The sequence below is a fragment of the Nilaparvata lugens genome, chromosome 7 (assembly GCF_014356525.2).
Source record: "Nilaparvata lugens isolate BPH chromosome 7, ASM1435652v1, whole genome shotgun sequence".
Lineage (NCBI taxonomy): Eukaryota > Metazoa > Arthropoda > Insecta > Hemiptera > Delphacidae > Nilaparvata > Nilaparvata lugens.
Genome location: NC_052510.1, coordinates 40,988,083 through 41,011,135, shown reverse-complemented (window position 1 = coordinate 41,011,135; position 23,053 = coordinate 40,988,083). Strand labels below are relative to the sequence as shown.

Below are 23,053 nucleotides of genomic sequence, written 5' to 3'. Positions count from 1 at the left end.
GGTACCATCATTGACAATATACATACTTTCATACAAGACAAGAGATTTTCAATCATCAATATCTTATTAATAAATTATTCCCAATCAACAAGAGTTAATTTGTTTAATAGATATAATATTTGTTAATAAAATGAATACTGGAACTTGTTCAAATGTAAACAAGTTATTTACAGAAGTGTTGGAAGAATTATTTTTTCAATTGTCAAATAAATAATCACTTATTATTTACGAGAGGCCTACTCATGTAACCATTTTTAAAAAAAATGGGATCTTCCAAATAGTTAATGGAATAAATATTTATCTAATCCTTGTTTATTCTCACAATAGTAAAAATATAAATGAAAATAAATTATACTTTAATAATAAAAATACATAGCCCTATTTAGACTCAATGGATTAAACTGGGTTTGATATAAAGAGGGCAACTAAAATGCTTTAATAACATTTTAGATCCTCACCCTACTGTATCAGATGTCTACATATCTAACTTGATATTTTCTTAATTGCCTTAAAAACCTTTAAAATTGTAAATCTATAGAGCTCAGAGCGCAAAAACATAAATTTTTGTATAAATAAAAAAAAACTCAACGCGCCTATGCCCCAATATGCACATGTTGGAGTCGATAAATACATTGTTTTCCATAGATTATGTCGCTTGAATTACCCCGGGACTTCATGCTTAATTAAGTTCCGTAGAGGGGTTCTTGAAATGCCCTCCATTTGTGGTGGGGAGGCCATTGCATCATATCGACAGAACAGCTATCTGAATGCCTTGTTACTCCGCCGTCCGCCAGAGGGTTCCGTTTATCGTTTGTTGAGGAGGTGTCTCGACCTACGTAACTTGGCTTGCCTAACGCCTATGCCCCTCTCCTAGCAACTCGCAATGACCATGAAGGTGAACCACGTAACGCCGTTTCTGATTTTTCGACTCTAAATTGTCTTCAAAAGTTCCAAAATTTATTGAAATTCGTCAAAAATGAACGGGAATTTTTTAAGAACTTTCAAAAATGAGCACAGTTTTAGCAACATGTGCCGCATTTGCCTGGCTTGGAATGGGGACTGTATGCCTTCAATTTTTGACTCGTTGAAAAGTGATAATTCCATTCCGATAATTGAAGTGATCAACAATTTGACCAGCATAAGTGTAAGTAAATCTATTTATTGAGTATTTTAAAGTATGAAACCTATTTACTGTATTAATTTCCTATGCTTTGGGTTAAGTTAACCTAAAATATACGCAGTCATAGGTTATGAAACCACTAAAAGCATTCTTTGATCTATGGCTTAGTCACCTGCCTATTTTTGTGAAAAGTAATCATTGATCAGCGAATACAAATCCAAGTTCATTAAAAATATAAAATAAGTGTTATCTTATACAGTTATAACAAGAATATTCTACAGTTATAACCAGAATAAATACTGATATTAATTGAATTTGAGGTAAAATGCTTCTATTAATGCACAAATTTAGGCCAAGGATAGCTGAAATAAGGTCTGTTGTAGTTGCCAAACATTTTTATTTTAGCTTAAAAATCACTTTATGGTCTTTATAATGTATATTAGGCTGCTCACGGTTATAAACTTAATATTTTGTGTTTGTAAAACTTATTACCAGTGTAAAAATTTATCTTGGACCCCTTGGAGATTGGCTCAACCGCTCATGTCTTATAAAAATATTCTTGCTTTGGGTCTTATTCCTGGCAAATATATACATAATTATCTTGAAATTATCAATAATTGTAAAAAAAAGATGAAAATTTTGTAATTCTTGTGAATTATTTGCATTAATTAACTTAGACTTGGTCTAAACATTGCAAATTGTAGCTAAGTTGGGTGTGGTCCTAACTTGTGACTAAACTATTGGATTGAAAACTAAGTTATATAATTATAATATTTCAAAATTATATATTTGAATAATGTAATCATATCAAACATGTAGCCTACTATGCCAAAAATCTGACTTTAATAAGTTTTAAGTTACGGTACGCTACGTTGAATTACTAAACTTATTCATTAGGCTACCAATCAATAATATTTTTATTGATGTCAGGTAAGTTATTATAATTTCTCACTCAGTAAATTTTCTTGTATCTATATTTTTTAAAAAGAATTTGATTTTATGAATGCATATACCATATGAAATATTTAAAAATTGATCTAGCGGCACTGGCAGTAACAGGATGGAAACAAAAATCGAATTTGCGAGAGGATTAGAGACTGATTATGGAGAAAGGCAAGGTTCATCCCAGACTGAAGTGTTTAGAAAAGATGGATACTTTTTAATTTTATTCAGCTGCATTTATCCTACACCAAAGTTAATAACAAAATGTTGATATCATAACTTATCATACACATAATGAACATATATGTGTTTATCAAGTTCCGTTCAATCTAATAGAATCTATAAAGATTGCGTTATTAACATTTTGTTAATAACATTGGTGCAAACGCAGCTTTAGTAATTGAAATTATGCGTAGGCCTATGCGTATAGCTTATCTTTGAAATGAGTAAAAATCTATAGTAAAAATAAATATAATATTAAATCTTTGAGACTGGCTCAACATTAAACTCGGTGACTGCAATTGGAAGCTAGGTATGTGCTCAACTGTATATTAGAGCTCCCACAGTCACACTGCTGACATGTATATTAATTTTTAATTATTAACCAATTCGCTGGTACTCTTTGAGATATAGGATATAGAACTTCGTTATTTCATTTTTCTTAATTAGTTATCTTATTGTATTGGATGTATTTATTCAAGCTCATGTGGAAATAATATTACTAATCTACAATAATAATAATAATAACAGGTACACTATAGAGCACACATATGAGACAAAATGTTAATTGTAAGTGTAACTACTTTGTCAGTGGCGTATTCTCGAAGCTAGCTAGGCTAGGTGCAAAGCGTAATTAGTAAGGTATACTAAATAAATATTATTGTTGATTTAGGTATAATTATTTAAGAAGGTATGAAATCTAGAAAAACATCAGTATTTCATGTTTTTACGTCAAATTAAGCTTTTGCGGGCTCAAATCCCCGCCGTGCAAGATATTTTTTACGGGCCATTCCCATGTTTCCCATAATAAAAACATTAAGGCGTTGGTCCCGGCTGCCTAATAACAGTCGTCAGGTTATGTCAGAGGCCCGACCAGGTGTGTCCTGAAAACTGACACCAGACCTGAGCCAGCCAGGTTACTCGATATTATTATTTAGCAACTTACTTGCTTGTTACTGAAGTCATTGCTAGGACTGGGGTTCTAGGCAGTATCAAAGTTTTCCAGTCAATTACAATAAAACTAATCTGCATTCTTCTTCATGATGTGGAGGTTCCTCAATAGAGGCTCCTCACTCAGCTCCCGAGTAGAGTAAAGTGACCTTTCTATGAGTCTTTCCTTCAGAATTGCAAAGAACTTCGAGTTCTCTTCGTCCTGAATATCCAAGGCTATTAAGGAATTTAATGGCTTGTGTTGGAAAGCTCTTGTAGGCTCCTGCTATTCTGCTTCGTGTTGCCTCCAGCTTGTTGGCATGCCTATACTCTGTCCAAATAGGCATGAGCTCTGAAGGATTAGGCCGACCCTCCTACTACTCACACACACAAGCGCAGTCTCCTTTTGTGTGTGTGAGTAAAGGGACGGTCTGTCTACCTGTATACACATAGTATACTGTCTACTACGTAGTATACATAGTATATCAATGGCGCAGGTAGGCCGGGCGTGTGTGCCTGCGCGTGGGGGACCGAGGGTCGACTTAATCTTTCAGCGCTCATGGCTGTCTGGACAGAGTATAGTATTGATTGTATTGTAGCCTTGCACATCGCACCTTCTTTGCAGCAGCTCTAGGGGTTTCCTTACATTTATCAGCAAGCACAGTACTTATTGACTGAGTACTGTGAGAATTTCAAGACTGTTGAAGAGTGGCCGGCAGTGATCTCTTAAATCCTCAAATAGCAACATCCTCTGAGTCTTCTTCTGTAGAAGCAGCACATCAGGGACGGCCGGCACATCACTCCACAATAGTAAGCCATAGATTATGTGGCTCTGGAAAAGCGAGTGGTAGGCCATAATGAGGGTGCTGTGATCAACCAAGTTCCTCAGTTTTCTAAAGAGGTACCTATACAACTCATAGACTTGCAGAATTGGTGCACATGATGACTCCAGCTAAAGAGGTTTAGCTGGAGTCATTCCAGAATCCCAACAGCTTGACTGGTTTTATGATTCTGTTCTCTGCAATTAGCAAACCAGGTTACTTGTTTTATTCTACATTTGTAGATAGTTTACTTGTTTATTGGGTTTGCATAGGGGGGGCGTGTACGTTACTTATCTTGGGGGGGGGTACGTCACTTATCGGTGGGTGGGAAGGGGTTTCTTGGGTTTCCAGGAGTGGCATAGGGATAGGGGGGAGAAATGTAGTTCCTTTCTTAGTGGGGGGGGGTGTAGTGTCATTATTATTATTATTAAATGTCAACAAGCTCAACTGATTTATGCAAGTACTGCAAAATACATATATATGGCTATTCCTACCTTAGACTCATTCTCGCACACAGGCAATAATGCCTCTGCGAGAGTAAATATTTCTTTATAAATATTAATATATCTGCTGTCATTTCTGTGTTGCTGAAAGTGTATTGTAATAAAGTGTATTCTTATTTTAAGCTGTACCACGGTAATCGCTTGTATAACTTATGAAATCAACAACTTTTGAATTGAGTTGAATTCTCATTGAGATTTAGTTTGTTTGTCAAAAACCATAACCTAGCCGCCTCAAAGAATCTGACAGACTCCTCCCTCACTTGTTTCCTGCTCTCTCCTCTAAAAATCGAGGTGTCATCTGCAAATTGTATCGTTCTCTGACTGTTTGTGAAGTCGTTTATTAGCGAACAAAAGGGGACCAAGAACCGATCCTTGCATCACACCTTCCAATTTAGAGGTTGCACCTCCCAGTTGCACCACCTGCCTCCAATTCTCCAAGTACGATGCCAATGTTCTAAGAACTATGCCACCCAAGCTGCACCTGGCCACGATTTTCCACTGGATCAGAGCCACAGTCTGGCAGCTCTTTGAGTATGTCATCAACTGCACTGACGAAATAGTTGTTGAAGTCATCAAGGCTGAGTGGTAATTCAATTTGTGGTTTCTTGGAACGATGACGGCTGACGATGTCTAGGCTTACAGTTGCTATCAGCTGACTTGATTATCTTTGATGCATGTTCCTTCTAAGCCAGTCTGATATGAGTCATGAGCTTTCAATTTGTTTCAGATTTTGGTTGAACCAGTAAGTTTTCTTTTCAGGTGTGATAGCTGTGTTGTGCTTATGGTGGTGCACAACAACCAGGTTCTTCCTTCTGGCAAGATTTTTATCAAACCAAGGTCCAATTCCAGTGACAGCTTTTCTTTCAAAGTTTCTTGAAACTCTCCTCATTGTCCATGGGAATACAGAGTCGAAGATATGAACATAACCCACCATCATCTACTCCCGCCTTGTGAGACCAAACACATCCTGCCAATCAATGCCCTGGAGCCTCCGGCAGAGTAGCCGAATCCCTTCGTTCTTCACAGATTTGGAGTAGGAGATGTAGTTTCCCCTTCATGCTTCTTGATCCGAGTCCATTTTGTGAATCGCTGCCTGAAAAACCACTGCGGTGCCCTGTGATCTGTGAGATCGAAGAGAATCAATCAGAAAAGTAGAGTTGTCTTTAACCAACAATTTATCCGGTAAAATATTTCATAAAATGTTATATTTAATTGAGCTAAGAAATATTTTAAAATTAGATTATTAGAAGTGAGATCCAATGAATTGGAAAATGTAATACAATAAAATTTATTGTAATTTATCTTTCCAACCTAGATTAGTGGTTCCCAATAAGTGGTCCATGAAAGCTCTGGAAGTGGTCTGCAAGGAGCCCTTCCAAAACGTTGTACCGAACTCATCGTAAGTTCAAAATATGTTTACGATCGGTAAAAGAAGTTATAAGTTCCAAATTTTTAATGAAATAAGATAGGATTATAAAGTTTGTTTGGAATCTTAATGGCGGATTTGTACCATGTGATTGAGCTAGCCAATCAAAAATAATGTGGTAAAATAGTAGTTTGGTTTAACTACAGCCTTATAATTTATCAGCACAAGAAAATCATATGGTGTAATCAAAGTGCATTATTCCATGTTATTCAAATAAACAATTTTTAAATGCTCAATACACATCAATGATTTTTAAAGTCAAGTCTGAAACTTGTTGACATTTTAAAGTGTCTTAGAAAACTTCTTCCGACAATAATATTATTGTATAAGAGTTTTTAATTTTTTACCACTTTTTGTTTTTCAAGTGGCAATATCCTGTAAGAATATAGAAAAGGATTGAAGCGTTTTCCATTGAAATTCAACGGATACAATCTAAGTGAACGTCGATCTTTAATTCACTTATATTTACAATAATCAACGTAGCTATAAATTCTTTTTCAAAGATGATGAGCTCCAAGATTACAGCAATCAAAAACATATTTCCACCAACTTCTACTCAAAAAAATATTCAACAAAATAGTGATAAGATGTCAGCAGAAATCTCTCACAAAAAACTGAACCGACCAAAAAAGGTAAAACCTATTCAAACGCATCCACCAACGGAAGAAATGGTATTAACTGCAATAACAACATTAAAAAAACGTAACGGATGCTCAGTGCAGGCTATCAAAAAGTATATTCTTGTAAATTACAATGTGGATGTTAAGAGATTTTCGTCGCAGTTGAAAAGGTATTTGAAAAAAGCTGTTACTATAGAGGTTTTGATTCAAACTAAGGGTAGGGGAGCAGTTGGGTCTTTTAAGATTAATAAATTAAAGGAAAAGAAAGAAAAAAATGTTAGAAAACCAAAGCTGGTGGTTTCTAAACCTGAAAAAAGTTTAAAGAATATTGTTTCTAAACGCAGAAAATTTGTAAAAGATCTACTTTCGACAGCCAAAAGTTTGAATTCGTTTAAAAGTGCAACTTCAAAATTAGACGATGAAAAAAATTTGAAAAGGCAGAAAAGTTTGTCAAAATTTTCGTTGAAAGATCGAAGAAGAACGGTGAGTCAGACGAAAATTGCTGAGTTGACAAAAGTTTTACAGTCAAGTTTTCAGTCACCACCTAGCAGTGTGACTAGTAATGGATCTCAGGTTGATGGTTATCATGGTGATGAAAGCGCTTAAATTTGTAAGATTAAAAAGAATTTTGACAAAATTGAATAGTCATAAATCGGTTGAAGTTCTTGTACTTGATGTCGTCTAAACAACCATTCAGATCAGATTGTGAATCAGTGTTGTACTTTTATTGTTTCATATACATGATAAAACTTTGTGATCAAGTTTTAAATACCGCAATCACCAATGGAAATCTTATAGAATCATCAATGATTTCATAATAATGCCACAGGTATAACATATTTTTAGACTTGCCTTGAAGTTGTAAGTTGAAGATTGGATGAAATCTCTTGAGTTTCAATCGTTGGAATACCTGTGTGAATTATATTAATCCTTCAAAAACATAAAATACTGTGATGATAAAAATATATTTAAATTATTTCTTATTGAAAGTGTCACCAAAATGCCATCTTTATGAAAACCTTGTGTGAACGTTTTAACTTTAACTGTTAAGCCTTTTTTAAATTCTTTTATACCTTTTACAATGTGTCATTTTTTTAATAAATGAATAGATTTAGTATGATTTTTTTGACAATGTTCTAAAAAATTGCTGAAATACTGTATATTCTTATTTTAATTGTAATCTTTGCTAGCACAACCAAGTTAATAATAAATTATTAGTTTCTATAGTAAGAGCCTGTTCACATGACAGCGATTTACGCTCAGTTGTCGCGCGGTTGACCAACCGAGCGGTTGCCAGGTATAGGGAAACACATGATACCGTACACATGCAACGCTCGGTTTTAGTAGTCGCCGGCGAATCGCGGCGGTTGTAGTCTCCAGTCCAACCGCTCGGTTGTCGCTCGGTTGCCAGGCGGGTCTATATGCTAGATAGGCATGAGAGCGTACACATGTCTTCAGTCAACCGAGCGGTTTCGAGCAGAGCAGTTCACATAGTGCACATTCTATTACAATTACAGTTCAATTAATTGTATCTATTACAATTTTCAGTTCAGTTAGTTGGTAAGTTCAGTTTATGTGAGTTTGTAGATGATCATAAGACAGACATATATTATATTATAGATATAGATATTATATTTCATAGTAGGGTAAACTAGCCCACGTTGGGACATCGATATTCAAACAGCTATAATTTAAATATACAAAAATTCGTCATTTTTTAATTTTATATTGATTGTTTTTGCTTACACTTTCATGGCAACTGCATCGATTGTCGATTGATTTTTTTTATTTCAAAAACAATTTTTTGGGAGTGTCCCAACCTGGGCTTAAGATCGGCCCATGATGGTTGATGGCAAGACATCCCTTGCCCAGGTTGGGACATTGAATTAAAAATAAGCAATTCGTTATTTTAGGTACATAATAAGTAATTTTTAGTAAATAAAATAGCTTTCTCAAAAATTGATATTTTCAAAAAAAATTGTTTTATTCAATCACTAATGCCATGAAGAATTTATCTTCCAAAAATTTAAACTTTAGTCGCTCATATCTCATAAAGTAATAATCGGAAAAAAATTACATTACAATTTTGATAGCTTGATGATATACAAATCGAAAAATATCACCAGTAGAAAATTTAATTTCAGCCTTTTCACAGTCTTAACCGAGGGCAAACCGCTCATGAATCGCTGTCATGTGTACAAGGCTGGCAAATCGAGCAATTTGCCAACCGAGCGTAAATCGCTGTCATGTGAAAAAGCTCTTGGGCTCACTTTTAACTGTCAGGTTTCCTTGTGATAGCATGAATGTTTCTCATTCAAACAATGCTGAAAGTCAAGTAAATCTCATTGTGATTGAAGTTAATCTAGTATTTATACATATCATAGAAAACATATACCGTTTATGCAAGCATACATTGTATTATTAATGTTTTTTTCTGATATTATTCAGCAATTATTATATCTGTATTTTTTGCAGTTAAATTATTATACAATTCAATTGCAGTTATAGTTATATCATTATACAATGCCAAGTTGTAACAAAATTGAATATTAACCAAGAATTTTTTTATAAGCATAAATTTTGTTTTTATGGAAATTCAACAAAAAATAATTAAAAATGGAATATTTGTCACAATGACTTCATTACTAGATTGATTACGGTAGTTAAATAGTTATGAACATCTATTGCAATATCAACTTTACTTCAATCACCTTTCACCCTCTATAGTGAGATTCAGTGGCGAATATAGTTTTTTTTTGTGGGGGGGGGGACACAAGGTAAATGTGAGGTTAAGTGATTCTAAGTAAACACCCCATGATACTTAATATCAGTTTTGCTGTTCATATTCAGAGGGTAATTTGCGCTGGACGCCCTTTTTACTTTACCGTCAGGCCGTCAAAAATACCTTTACCGTCAAAAATTCAGATTAGGGTATTTTTTTCTGTAATTACTGTACTGATTTTTCTTTATATTCATTATTTCCGAGGAGGGGGGGCTCACATAGGTTAAATTGTAAGCATTGATCTTTTTCATAAGTAATACTGACAGTTGAAAGCTTTTTTACTCACTTCTTCACAAAGGTCGAATACCGTGAAAAAGTTAATTACATAGTAGGCTACTGCAATGTCTCCACCACTACTGTACAGAAATTTAAATCTTAAGGTGCGAACAGACTTATGCGCCACGAACACATAGCTGATAAAAAGAGAAATGCGCGTGTTCGTGGCGCAAAAGTGTGTACGCAGCTTGAAGTCCTCTTCTGAGTTGCACCTAAATAATGTTGTTTTTTCCAGATCAAGGAAGGAGATGGACTACCTGAACGTATCTGTGACGGCTGCCTCACCGCCATTGAAAGGATCATTGAATTCAAACAGCTTTGTGAACAAACTGACAGTAACTTGAGGAACTTTCTCCTGTCCCTGAATGGAAAGGTGCGTTATTTATTCATTATTTGTAATGTTATGCGTTCTCACAATAATAATATAGAAATTGTATGGATGATAGGGGGAAAACAACATATCAGGCGAGAATTGTTCTTTCTCGAATATTGCAAGTTATACTGTTACAAAAGTAGATTAAGTTTCCACCTTTAAAACGTTTCACTCCAATTTTCATCCCATAAACTTACGAACCAGACATTTTGAATTAGATGAACTAAACTAAAATTACGATCGCATTGAACCTAATAGTATTCACTCAATTACTGTAAACGATTTTCACTAAAAACACCTTAATATAATATTGCACTCAATAAGCACTAAAGAAGAATTTATTCTAAATATTTTGATAATTTGAAACTTCTTAATTAATGATGCCATAATATACAATCAATATTAACACGCGAGTAATCGCACGGACTTGCAGAACGTCAGTGGTCGCGCGTGAGCATTTTGCTCACACTCACCCTTATAGCTCCCTAGACTATAAACAGTTGGTTTTGACAATTCTCTTTCAACATTTATTGATTTCAAATCTTTCTCAACGTGTTTTATGTTATCATATACTATTAATGTATAATAACATAATACATGGAGAAGATTCCAAAAATACATAGCCTACTGCAAATTTATTGTTAGAATTTATCATTTTTATGGGATGAAATAATCTACTCATGAATGGAGTGAATATACCTTCTTTATTTCACTTATTTTTCGACATTTAGATAGAATAAAAATATAATTAAAGTTTAAACAAGAAGATGGAATATAAAATTGGAAGATAATACCTATATATTTAAATTATTCAACGTTCATTCTGTCATCCTCAAACTGTTCAAGGATTCAAACTGTTCAAGATTGTCTAGAGGACAGTCACAGTGAGGATTACATGAGCTGCCAACCTTGGAAAAAGAAAATTCCCAAAGCTACATACAAAAGTTACAATTGTGCGGCAATTTGTCGCGGGCGCGACTACCCGCGTGTTAAAGGTGATGGTTTCTTGATTCATTCCGAGCTGCGATGTATTAACACACTTTTTTCTATGTATTTCACAAAACATGCAGTCAAATATTTAAGTAAACTAGCAGGTAACCCGTGCTTCGCAAGGGACTTTTTCAAGGGATTGAAATCCAGAAGAATTGAAAATAGGCCTATAAGAATCCTCGGTTGATTAGAATTTATAAGCAGCATTTCAAGTAAATAAGTCCAGTAGTTCAGACGTGAAGATGCGTCAAACATAATTTCCCTATCCTCTACACGTGTTTAAGCCAGTTCTTTCCTCTATTATAGTATAGAAGATGATAGATAGATAGATATATCATCCATCTATCTATCATCTTCTATACTATAATAAAGGAAATGAATGATAATAAATTTGAAAGATTTGAGATATCGATGTGCGGTTTTCACCATACCTTTTCTCTGGAAATCCTGTATCGGAATCATGTATCATATGACCACCTTTCAATTAAAAAAAGAAGTTGGATTCAAAATGGCGGAAAAAATTTGGGTGTGACGGAAAACCTGTTTTTATCATTCGAAAAGGATCCCCAATCATACCTATCTTCTAATTTCCCTTTTAAGAGAAATTTTCTGCTGCTTCCTTACAATTACTGAAAGCATGACAAATAATTGAAAACTTGACAAACTGAAAACTTGATGTAATCAAATATTGAAGAATTTGAAATAGGTTTATAACCATCGTCGGTTAAGCAAGAATCTATATGCAAAATTTCAAGTTAATCAGTCCATTAGTTCAGACGTGATGATGCATCAAACATAATTTTCCTATACTTTACACCTGTATACGTGTATAATCCAGTTCTTTCCTTCATTATAGTATGGAAGATAATAGATGGATGGATGATCATTGTTATTTTACTAAAAGATAGAATACGTTGAATAGTTTCCCTTTCAGAGGGAGTTTTGACAACCCACAAAATTCATTTTTCATTTGAAGATATAACGAAAAGGTGCATATGGCCTTATTTTTTTGCTCAGCTTGCCAAAATATCCCTCATTCCAATATTAATATTTTCGACTGTGAGTGAGTACAGTGAGTGAGTCAGTCATTCTAATTCTATCAGGGCTCGAATAATTTTGAAATTTTAATTAAATAAAAATGGAAGAGAATAATTTCTTCATATAAATATCAACACCTTTATTCAAAGATATATTAATTGCATGCGTTTTCATATTGCCGATACAGCATTGATGAAACTGTAGACGTTTATTTAGTACTTTGTCTCAAAAAGCTGTTCTAGCTGATAAATTAATAATGTATGCCACGTGTAGGCCTAAACAGGAAAACGACGTTTCAAAACTATGGGCCAGTTGCACTTACGTCTGTTAAATATGGACATTAACGCCGATTAACACATTTCTGTTCCACAAAGATCGGTTAGTTTTAATTCCGATTAAGTTTTTCGGTTAACTAACCAAGATTTTAACGGTTTCACAATCCGGCAACACTGTAATTTATCCGACAGTGATGTTATTAAAATTATTATTCTAATCTAAACAAATGGCAAAAAAGTGAGGATATGTTATTGAAGCGGTGACTATTCATTACGCATGCGCCATAAAAATGTTCTGTCTGTCGCCAGTGTCGTGCTATCTGCAAACGAAGAAGATCGAAAACTAACCTCACAAATTAGAATCTAATTTTGAATGCTAATATCAGCTAAATACTCTTTTCTATTTTATTAATGGATGAAATTCATTCATATATTTAGCTCATACTTTGAGTTTTGTAGTTTTTCTACCAAAAACTAATTTTGGAAGACAGCTATCAGTAGGTACCTAATCGGCGTTAGTTGATTTAATTCCCCGTGAATGGCCTGTTAAAATTGTTTTACGTCGATTCAGCATTATCGCTTGAAATTTCTTTTTTGTGCAACCAAAATGCATCAGTTAGCGTTAATCTCAATTGAAGTATAACATTTTATCGCGATTAAACGTTAACCGACGTACGTGCAACTGAGGGAAAGTTTTTTCTAAACAGATGTTTTTAAGATAAATTTGATGCAGCTGTTTCACATTCACCATATTTATTATACAGAGTTTGTGAAAATGAAAATATTTGTTAATTATCAAAACAATACTATTATTATATTTAAAATAAAAATATTATCATTATTATTAAAAATATTTATCAATTATGAAAACAATATTATTGAGGTTGTGGTATCAGGTAGAAAGCAATAATAGAAACAGATGTTCCTTTTTTAATTTCGACCATATGATTTGGTGATTTTTTTTATGAAATCGTATGTACCATTAATGAAGTTTGAACATTAATTCTGAAAAATCTAGAAGGAAAATCGAAATTTGTGCTTCCAGGTGCACGAGATTGATATTTTTAGAATCTATGTTCAAAATTTGGAGATCTAAATCATTCCCGTTTTTCCGGTATGCAATCCACAAGTTGACATGTTTTGATGCGAACAAACGAACACACGAACAAACACAACCCTACTCTCTCCTATTATATAGATAATCAACATCTTTTACTTACTGACTGTAGTACTCGAGACTGTAGATCGCGAGACGGTCGAAAGTACTACAGTCAGTGAGTAAAAGATTTTACAATACTCTTGCAATATTCAAAGCTGTTTGGGGAAGGTTGTGTGAGGGTGAAGATAGTAAGGACTTGTAAGTCCTAATTCCGGCTAATAAAGGATATTTCCATTTCATTTACTTCACTTTTACTTCCTATTACGAGCTGTCAGTTAATGATCAATTCGAAAACTTTTCAACTACATAACATTCTATTAAACTCTTGTAATAATTTATAAGCTCTTAATATTATCGTGTCTATTTTTCACATTAAAATATAATTATATTGGAATTGTAATTCATGTTGATTTCTGCAGAATGGCTGCAAGACCACAAACGACGAAGGTGACAAGGAAAATGTTCAGACAAAACAAGTGGAAAACGACGTCTACTCGAGTATCAGTGAGAGAATTTGCGTGGAATCCGAGGTGGTGGTAGTCGATCCCAGCTCCTCCGTTTATGATGAGAATCAGAATCAATCCGTCGTCTACTATAACCATCCAACTGCTAGCAGTGGTCGCACTGAACAGGAATGGAGGTAAAAATTATTTTTTTCAAAGAGTCATTCATCTTGAGGACGAGAACGTGTGAGTCATGGTTTAGATTTCAGTTTCGATAAATTCAGGTTTTAGATTTTTCAATAATAAATTATACAATAATTTATTAATTTATTCATTATTAAAATTGTTCTTATTCTTGTAAAATGTTATGATTCATAAGGCATTGGGACAAGAGGCTAACCAAGACCTCCTATATTACCAGACCTGAGCCTAGAATAAAAATGGCCGCCGTATGTGGTGGTCTTAAAGAAATTCCTACTGAGAAAAAATCACTAATCAGCTGTTAGAGAAGGTCTCAGTTTGTCGAAAAATCAGTTCGTCTAGTTCCCGTTAAAATATCAATGCCGGCCACCACATGTGGCAGCCATTTTTTTTTTTTTTTTGTAGGCGCAGGTCTGGTATATAGGAAGTCCTGGGCTAACGGAACCTCAAAAACAGTTTGAAGTTCCTAATCAATTAAATCTAAAAATCTACAATTTAGCTCCTAGTTGGAATCTAAATACTAATATTCTGTCGGAAGAATTAATTCTACTATTCAAAGCCAAACAATGACCCTTGGAAAATATTACAAACTAGCTGGCCCGGCGAACTTCGTACCGCCAAATAGTTAATGCATCTCATGACAAACTTTAACTGGATGCACACCTGAGGAGGCGCAATGCGGCATTTTGCATCCAGGTGTTTCTTGCTTATTGGTTTGAATGGAAGAACTCACACACACTGAATCGGGCATGCCGTGGAACGGTGTGACAAGGCACCATAAGATGAGCACTTTGTATCACCAAGCCGCACCTCCTCAGGTGTGCTTAGCCTTAGATTGATCGGATGCACTATATTTTTATGAAAAATATCCAACAATCAGTATTTACATTTATATCTCAATCTGGACTTCCTATGTGCTTAGTTAGTTGTGCAGCAGTTTGTATTTTTAGATATAGTTGAATGCAGCTTGCTGGGAAATTGAATGGTATATCTCCTTGCTGCTGATTTTCCCGTGCATATTCTAAATAATGTACAACATTTCGAGCTCTACGACCCAAGTTTGGACGTCGTTCGTACCGCGGCATTATTATTAGAATTGAAATTTTGTGAATCAGTAGAAAGAAAATGGAAAAACAGATCCACCGACGGCTGTTGGATGCTTAGACCAGTTATAGAATAGACACGGCACATTGTATATTCATGCTGAAAGTCGATGAAGCCAACATCTACTGCCATATCGCCCCATCGTGACGTCAGCATCGGATAGAAAACTTATGTAGAGTTTGTTTACATTGTTTTCTATTTATATTTCAGCGGGAGTTTACCATTTTTATAAATAATAATTTACTTCCATCTGAAATAGACACAATCAGCTATGGAAAACAATGTAAACAAACTCTGCAGAAAAGTTTTCTTTCCGATGCTGACGTCACGATGTGGCGATATGGCAGTAGATGTTGGCTTCAGAGGCTAGACTTCCCAACGTGTCTATTCTATAACTGGTCTAAGGTTGGATGACACAATGATTATAACAGCTGATTTTTATTTCTGTGTGTGGCCAGCTCACAAATCTTCTCCTATAAGGATTACATGTAAACTTTGAAGGACCGTAGGAAAGAGTCCTGAAGTCGGATCATAAATTTGATAGGCGATAAACCTGCTCTTGAACTTGTGTTTGTTATACACAACTTTTAAAAATCATCAAATTCGGTGCACACATAAAAAAATCTGGTGTGGCGCACTCACACAACTTTCCTTGCCGTTATGAAAATTGATCACCTGACACTAGTGTTCCCGCGCATCTCAAGTCTACTACTATTCAAATTTCAAAGATCTGAGCCAGCTGGTGACAGGATAATAACGCTGGAAACACACGAGGTCTGCTATCTCTTCATAGTAAATTATTTAATAAAATCAACAGTTGCCAAGAGTTTGCAATTGAAATAATCACATTTTCTCGAATTTCGAGCTTATTTTCAATTTTAGGTGAAAATGTAACTGAACATTAGTTGTAGAGATTTTTATGCTCAATCTTTTCCACTTGAAATTTTTTGTTTAAATTGTATCTGAAGCCTGATAGTTGGGAATCTAAAATCAAACTTTGCATAGATGGGGCGGAGCTCCTGAAATTTTTACAGATATAGGACTTGTGGCAGTTGATAGAGCTTATCAATGACTATTCTAGGTGTAAATTTGATCAAAATCGTTGGAGCCGTTTTTGAGAAAATCGCGAAAAACCCTGTTTTTGACAACATTTTCGCCATTTTAGCCGCCATCTTTAATTGAATTTGATCGAAATTGTTCGTGTCGGATCCTTATATTGTAAGGACCTTAAGTTCCAAATTTCAAGTCATTCCGTTAATTGGTTTCCTTATATTGTAAGGACCTTAAGTTCCAAATTTCAAGTCATTCCGTTAATTGGGAGATGAGATATCGTGTACACAGACACACATACACTCATACACACACACACATACACACACACACACACACACACACACACACACACACACACACACACACACACACACACACACACACACACACACACAAACACACACATACAGACCAATACCCAAAAACCACTTTTTTGGACTCAAGGGACCTTGAAACGTATAGAAATTCACAAATTGGGGTACCTCAATTTTTTTCGGAAAGCAATACTTTCCTTACCACCTATGGTAATAGGGCAAGGAAAGTAAAAGTTATTGAATGTCAAAATTTGACGCTCGATTCTTATTTATATACATAACTCATCATGTTGTTTACTCTAAAATGATAACAGCTGATAAATTTGAAATCAGGTCTAGGTCGATCCTTTATATCGATTTTACAGATCGATGTGACTGTATAACATACGAATTCATATTTCACTATATAATTATTATGACAGTACATAGTGAGGAGTCACTGCACTGAGGTCAAAGAGGTGACTAACCATCGCGATTGCAATACCACTTCTAGCGCTTCCTTGCCTAGGCAATAGGCATATCCTGCATTCACTGCCCCAGTCGAGCTCGACCACCTTTACAAGCAGTTTCTTGTTGAACGAAACATGCAATGTTTAAATCTAAATACACCAACACTGATTATATTTCTAATATAATATATAATGATTTTTTTTATGAAAAAAAAACAACTGGAATTTTACTGATAAAAAGCAGAGGCGATCAGCGACTGCGTTCAATGCAACGTCTTGACAGTTGTCACTCTAAATAGCGCTGCAGCTATAGCGACGGGCTTCAAATAACCAATCACAGAGCATTGCAACAATCAAATATATATAAACATATCTTTTCTTTATATCAACGTATCTTTTCATATATAAACATCTCTACATAACCTATGTATCTCAAATAAATCAATCAAGTCTGATCAATTCATAATACAATTTTGTACTAGGCTAATACAAAATAATGGAAGATTTTATTAAAAAATATTGACCAAAGAATTGAATATCAGAAGGAAATTTGATGAATGGAACTCTCCAAAAATACAAAATACATGCACATTTTTTGTTTACTCACTTAAAAATGGCATTAATATGTTGAAACATGTTGTGAATAGAAGTTTAAAAAAAGTTTACTTAGATTTACATTTGCAAATAAGAGTAGCCCTCACCAAAAAGTTAAGATTTTTTGTTCTATCAAAATACCTTATCAGCCAAAATAAACAGTGCTGAAACTGAATCAGCTGTAGTTGCCTTCTCGATCAGCTGATTCAATTGGTGATTGTTGCTACGGCTTCGCGTTCATTACTTCTTTCTTATTTGAGGTTATTTTTTATTAACATGGTGCTAACAACTGTAGAAAAACTTTTATCGTAGAGTATTATTTTCGCTCATACGGAAATGGACGTGCGGGTGGTCCAAGCTTGTCAAACACTGCTTTACGTTTCCAGGAACATTTCCACAAAAACCCGCCTAGCAATGCTGTGATTCTTAGTGTGGGGAATTTTGAAAGAAAACATCTTCCGTGAGGACCCACCATCTACCATCGTTCAACTCAAAGAAAAAATAACCATGTGTATTAGGAGAATGGAACAACCCCTATTGATAAAAATGGTGCAAAACCTACATGAACGGTACGAGTGTTGCTTTGAACATGTTATTATATTACCCATTTTTAACCCATTTTTCTTCCTTTGACTTGTATGTGTTGTTAAAATTTATACGTAAAATGAAGTATTACCATTTCAGTACTGTTCATTTTGGCTGATACTGTACTTGGACGAATCAACTCTGATAAATTTATAATACAATTTTGTACTTCGGAATGATTTTTCTTGATTAATTAATTTTGTTGTAGCTCTTGAAATGCGGTATGTTTTTAATAATAGCGTTATTTTGTAGCAACGAGCCTGCTGCAACTGGCAGCGGCGGTCACTCGGTGTTCGACTGGGAGGCCGGCGACAATGCCTCCGAATTCGTGCAGAGCAGCTACGACACAGTCGAGTCGTTCACCTACGACAAACTCGCTTCGTCAGGTCACGGCAGCGGCTATCTGCCGCGCGCTGCCTCGGTCCACGGCAGCGATGATGATGACGTCATTCCGCTGGAGACATTCACGTGTCGCATTTGCAACAAGGAGTTCCATACCCAGAAGTGGTTGGAACGGCATGAACAGTTGCACGATGATGTCAGTATTAAACTATTGATACTTAGTTATTGAAGTCCATAATTAGTTTCATCATAGAGAAAAGATAGCACAAGTATGAATAGTATCTAATGAAGTATTTAATAGGGCTACTTCACTTGTTTAATTAATATAGAGATAACAACGCCATACCCTTCTTTTAACTTTGTTTTTCATAAACACTATCAGTTTCAGCATTCATGCCATTTTAGTGTCCTTTTTGGAAATAAATAGCATGAATGCTGAAACTGGAAAATAAGTGTTTATGAAAAAAATTGAAAAAGGGTATTTCTATCAATAAGGTCTTAAGAGGACTGCCCTTCAGTTTATAGTTGTGTATAGTTTTACTCTCGTGTGTTATAAGTAATAAAGCTAATCAGTATAAATCGCCTCAAGTGTTTTATTAGTGTAGAAAACTGCAACCGTATTACCAGAGACAAATAAATAAATAACAAATGAATTAAACAGTATCTTTACTTATGGTATTATTTAGTTATCTCTACATATAGATTTGCTATAATTTTCTCCATGGTTTTATTATGTGCTAGGTCTATAAATAAGTATTGTTTACTATTGTTGTATTTTATTGTGAAATAAAACCATATTCTATCCCATTGAGTACTTGATACAGCTCTTGATACAGTAAAGTTATTGTGGGTATAAAGTAATTGATGACTCATCACAAGCTGAGGGCTGGCTAACTAGTTGAAAAAGAATAAAGTACGCATATTACTTATGCGCAGATTTGCGCTTTCCAATGTGAAAGATAGGTAGATAGATAGATTAAATAGCATCCACTGCCCACCTAATCAGGGGGATCGGGAACTTGTAAAAAATTAGAATGGTCGAACAAAGTAGACAAAGCCTACAGTAACAAAGACAAGACACAGGACAAAAAACATAATACAATTAATGTAGAGTAATGATCAATGTACTCTTCCTTTGTGTAGAAAGCACTCTTGGAGAAATCTATTTCTAATTTAGATTTAAACTTGCGTTCATCAATATTCTTTATGAAATAAGGTAAAATATTATATAATTGGATGCCAGAGCTCCTGACGCCTCTTTTATAGAAAGTGGAGCGATGTATGGCATGCATCTCATCTTTCAACAAGTGTTTATTTTTGGTATTATGAGAATGAATATCATCACCACGAATAAAATAACATTGATTTCTCTTAACAAAACAAAGGGCCTCCAGAATATTAACACTAGGTTAAAGAATAATTTTAAAATGGGGTCTACAGCTATTCCTCAGTGACTCCCCCAACCATTACCCTGATGGCCCCTTTTTGAATCCTGAAAACCTCAATCAGAGTCAGATGAACTACCCCAGAACACTATTTCATAAGCCAGTGATAAGTGAAAAATGGCAAAATAGATCTCTCTAAGAGATTCCAGGTTTGCCAAGTTTCTTTTTCCACCGCTTTCTATAGTAAATCATTGTCATTCAAATCATCCCGGTGTATTGTTAATTCTTGTTAATAATTATGTATTTTATCAATTTTTTTCATTAATATCTGCATCACCTTTATTATATCCTGATATAAATATAGAAGTTCTACAGGATTTCTGCTTCTAGTATAAATTGATCTGTCAATCCTGTTTTATTTCGCGTTTTCCTAATTGCATTTATTTCTATCTATCTTCCACTGATTCAAATAAAAATCAAAGAAACCCCAAAATCAAAAATCATCTTATTCACTTCATTGTACAATTTTACAAACAATAACAAAATAAAAGTAGTTGAGTGCACTCCTCATTCGACTACATCGAGGAATGGTTCTCGTCTAATTACGGTATATAAAGGTGCGTACAGACTTTCGCTCTGCTCCGCAACCGAACGTCACTCAAGCAGAGCGTTTGATGATCGACCGGGGAACAACAGTGGTTCGACCGGGGAACGCGAGAAGATCTAACATCTTCCGTAACGTTCATGATGGGTGCGACTGCCGAGCGGAGGCGGAGCTACTGCGGTACGAAGGAGGAACGAGGGCGGTACGAGGGAGGAGCGTGCTCGGTGCGGGTTGGATGCGCGAATATGTGTACGCAGCTTAAGAGTACAAATCTTTAATCCATAAAGTACATTAAATCACGAGAATTATGAGCAAAAAAAATATTAATAACTTGATCAATAGATAACTTTGAAATACAACTAGTAGTTCTGTGAACAGTAGACCTCGCGCAGTTATAAACCGCAGCCTCCTCTGATATTGTCCATCAGAGTAAATCCTGTCTGTATGTCGTGTCTGCGAGATATCGGTGTGAAAACGGCTAATGGCTGTTGGGGTTGGTGTATCAAAAATGCTAACATCAAAATCTAATCTTCAAGACATACTGGCAACAGGACAGCCCGAGTTCAAAGCAGAGAAAGTTCGAGAGACATTACTATGTTATTTTAGTTATTAATTGCATGCGTTATTGCACGCAATCAATAGTTCATTTATTTATTCACAATGGAGACAACGGGTTTTCCCAAATATGTCTCCTTAACAATAAAAATTTTACAGATACAAATGAAAAAAGAAAAATAACGATAAAAATAATACGTACTTATGCAATAATAAATAATACAAACAACAAAAATACCACCTAATTCAAAAATGAAAAATTCAATGATTTCAAATACTTATGAAAAAAGTAAAAATGAAACAAATTGAGAATTCAAAATTCCAAAAATTAAAGAAAATAATAATGAACAAAAATTCTATAAATAGGATAAATAACATTTATTACTGAACGACGTCCCAAACCATATGCACATCCACACTGATACACCATCTATTTATTTGATCAGATCATGCTTACACAAGATTTAATTATAATATTATAACGCTTTCCGGAATTTAGCGCGAGAAAACCAGAAGACATCTAGGCGCCCAGACAAGCTGTTAGAAGTTCTTTGCATCCTATTATTTAATAGTGCATAAAAGTTGCATTCAATGAGGCATGCAATTTATAGTCTACACAGCTGCTGATTTTCTACCAAGTTACATTGAAATATTGAATTGCATGCGTCATGGCATGCGATTTATAATCCTCTCGACAGCTGATTTATGATGAATAATTCTAAAGTCTGATTTTTTCATGTAATATTGGCGTATGAAGGAGGCTCCTTTTTCCTTTATCCTTGAAATGCAAAATTTCCAAAAACCTTGTATATACGTCGACGCGCAATTAAAAAAGGAACATACATGTCAAATTTCATGAAAATCTATTACCGCGTTTCGCCGTAAATGCGCAACATATAAACATTTAAACATAAGGAAAATGCCAAACCGTCTACTTGAATCTTAGACCTCACTTCGCTCGGTCAAATATGGAATTGATCACATATACAAACAAAAACACAGTATAATATGCAATGTTAGTCTAGTTACTACACACATTGATTTTTTGACATACGATTTTTTTGCTGTCCTTATAAATTCTATTGGATTGAAATAATTTGACAAACATATGATATGATCATGTGTTTGTCAAGTTCCATTCAATCTGGTAGAGTTCATAAGGACGGCAAAAAATAGTTGAGTGTGTAAGTGGCTTAAGAAAGAAAAAAAACGGCTGCTTCCAAATACAAGTAGTATACAGAAACTTGTTGCTTCAAAATGAAAACATACAGAACTGATCACGTGATTTGTATACTATTCCTAATAATTCCTTTCCCAATCATTCATAGTTCAGAATGATATTGTATCTATATCAATGTATAAATAAATATTTCTACTTTTTTGTAGATTTATGAAATGGAAATCTATAATGAATTTGAACATTTTTGTTGATAAATTTATTGACGGTTACATGCTAAATTGCTTAATTTCAGACGCAGCCCTACCCGTGCGACTACTGCTTCCGTTCGTATGCGACAATGGCCGAGCTGAGCGAACACTGGCGCGATCACGCCGAAGGCCGCGACTTCTGCCGGCTGTGCGGCGAACCGTTTGCAGACAAGTCGCTGCAGCGGCAACATGTTGCGAGGCACTTTGCTGCCAGCCAGCAACAAGTTGCGCCGGCCAAGGCCAGGCTGCCAGCTGCTACTGATTCGTGTGAGCAGTGCCTGACGGGCTTCGGCAATGTTGCCGATATGCAGCTACACATGATCAAGTGTCATCCCGGCAGGAATGTGGCGGCCTGTAAGTGACATTCATCAATTCATTTCATAAATATTAATTAATTTATTGTATACAATATTTAATTTAATATTATATTAAATAAATAATATAGTATTAACTATAATAATAATTCTAATTTGTATATTGCAAGAAAACTCAAAAAGTGAAACAATCGACTTCTATAATTTC

The 23,053-nt window shown here is 34.9% G+C and overlaps 1 protein-coding gene across 2 annotated transcripts in view; it reads left to right on the top strand.

The window, feature by feature from the left end:
• Positions 1 to 797: 797 nt before the first annotated feature.
• The window catches only part of LOC111051812 (zinc finger protein 436), a 40,521-nt gene continuing 18,265 nt past the window's right edge, over positions 798 to 23,053 (top strand). Inside the window, exons 1-5 of one of the 2 annotated variants that reach the window (XM_022338373.2) lie at positions 798 to 1,144; positions 9,875 to 10,012; positions 13,894 to 14,114; positions 18,470 to 18,755; positions 22,576 to 22,885. In XM_022338373.2, the coding sequence (XP_022194065.1) occupies positions 977 to 1,144; positions 9,875 to 10,012; positions 13,894 to 14,114; positions 18,470 to 18,755; positions 22,576 to 22,885 (1,123 nt within the window). In that variant the 5' untranslated portion in view covers positions 798 to 976. The remainder of the gene's footprint in view (positions 1,145 to 9,874; positions 10,013 to 13,893; positions 14,115 to 18,469; positions 18,756 to 22,575; positions 22,886 to 23,053) is intronic. The other variant, XM_022338374.2, reaches the window with a different exon arrangement.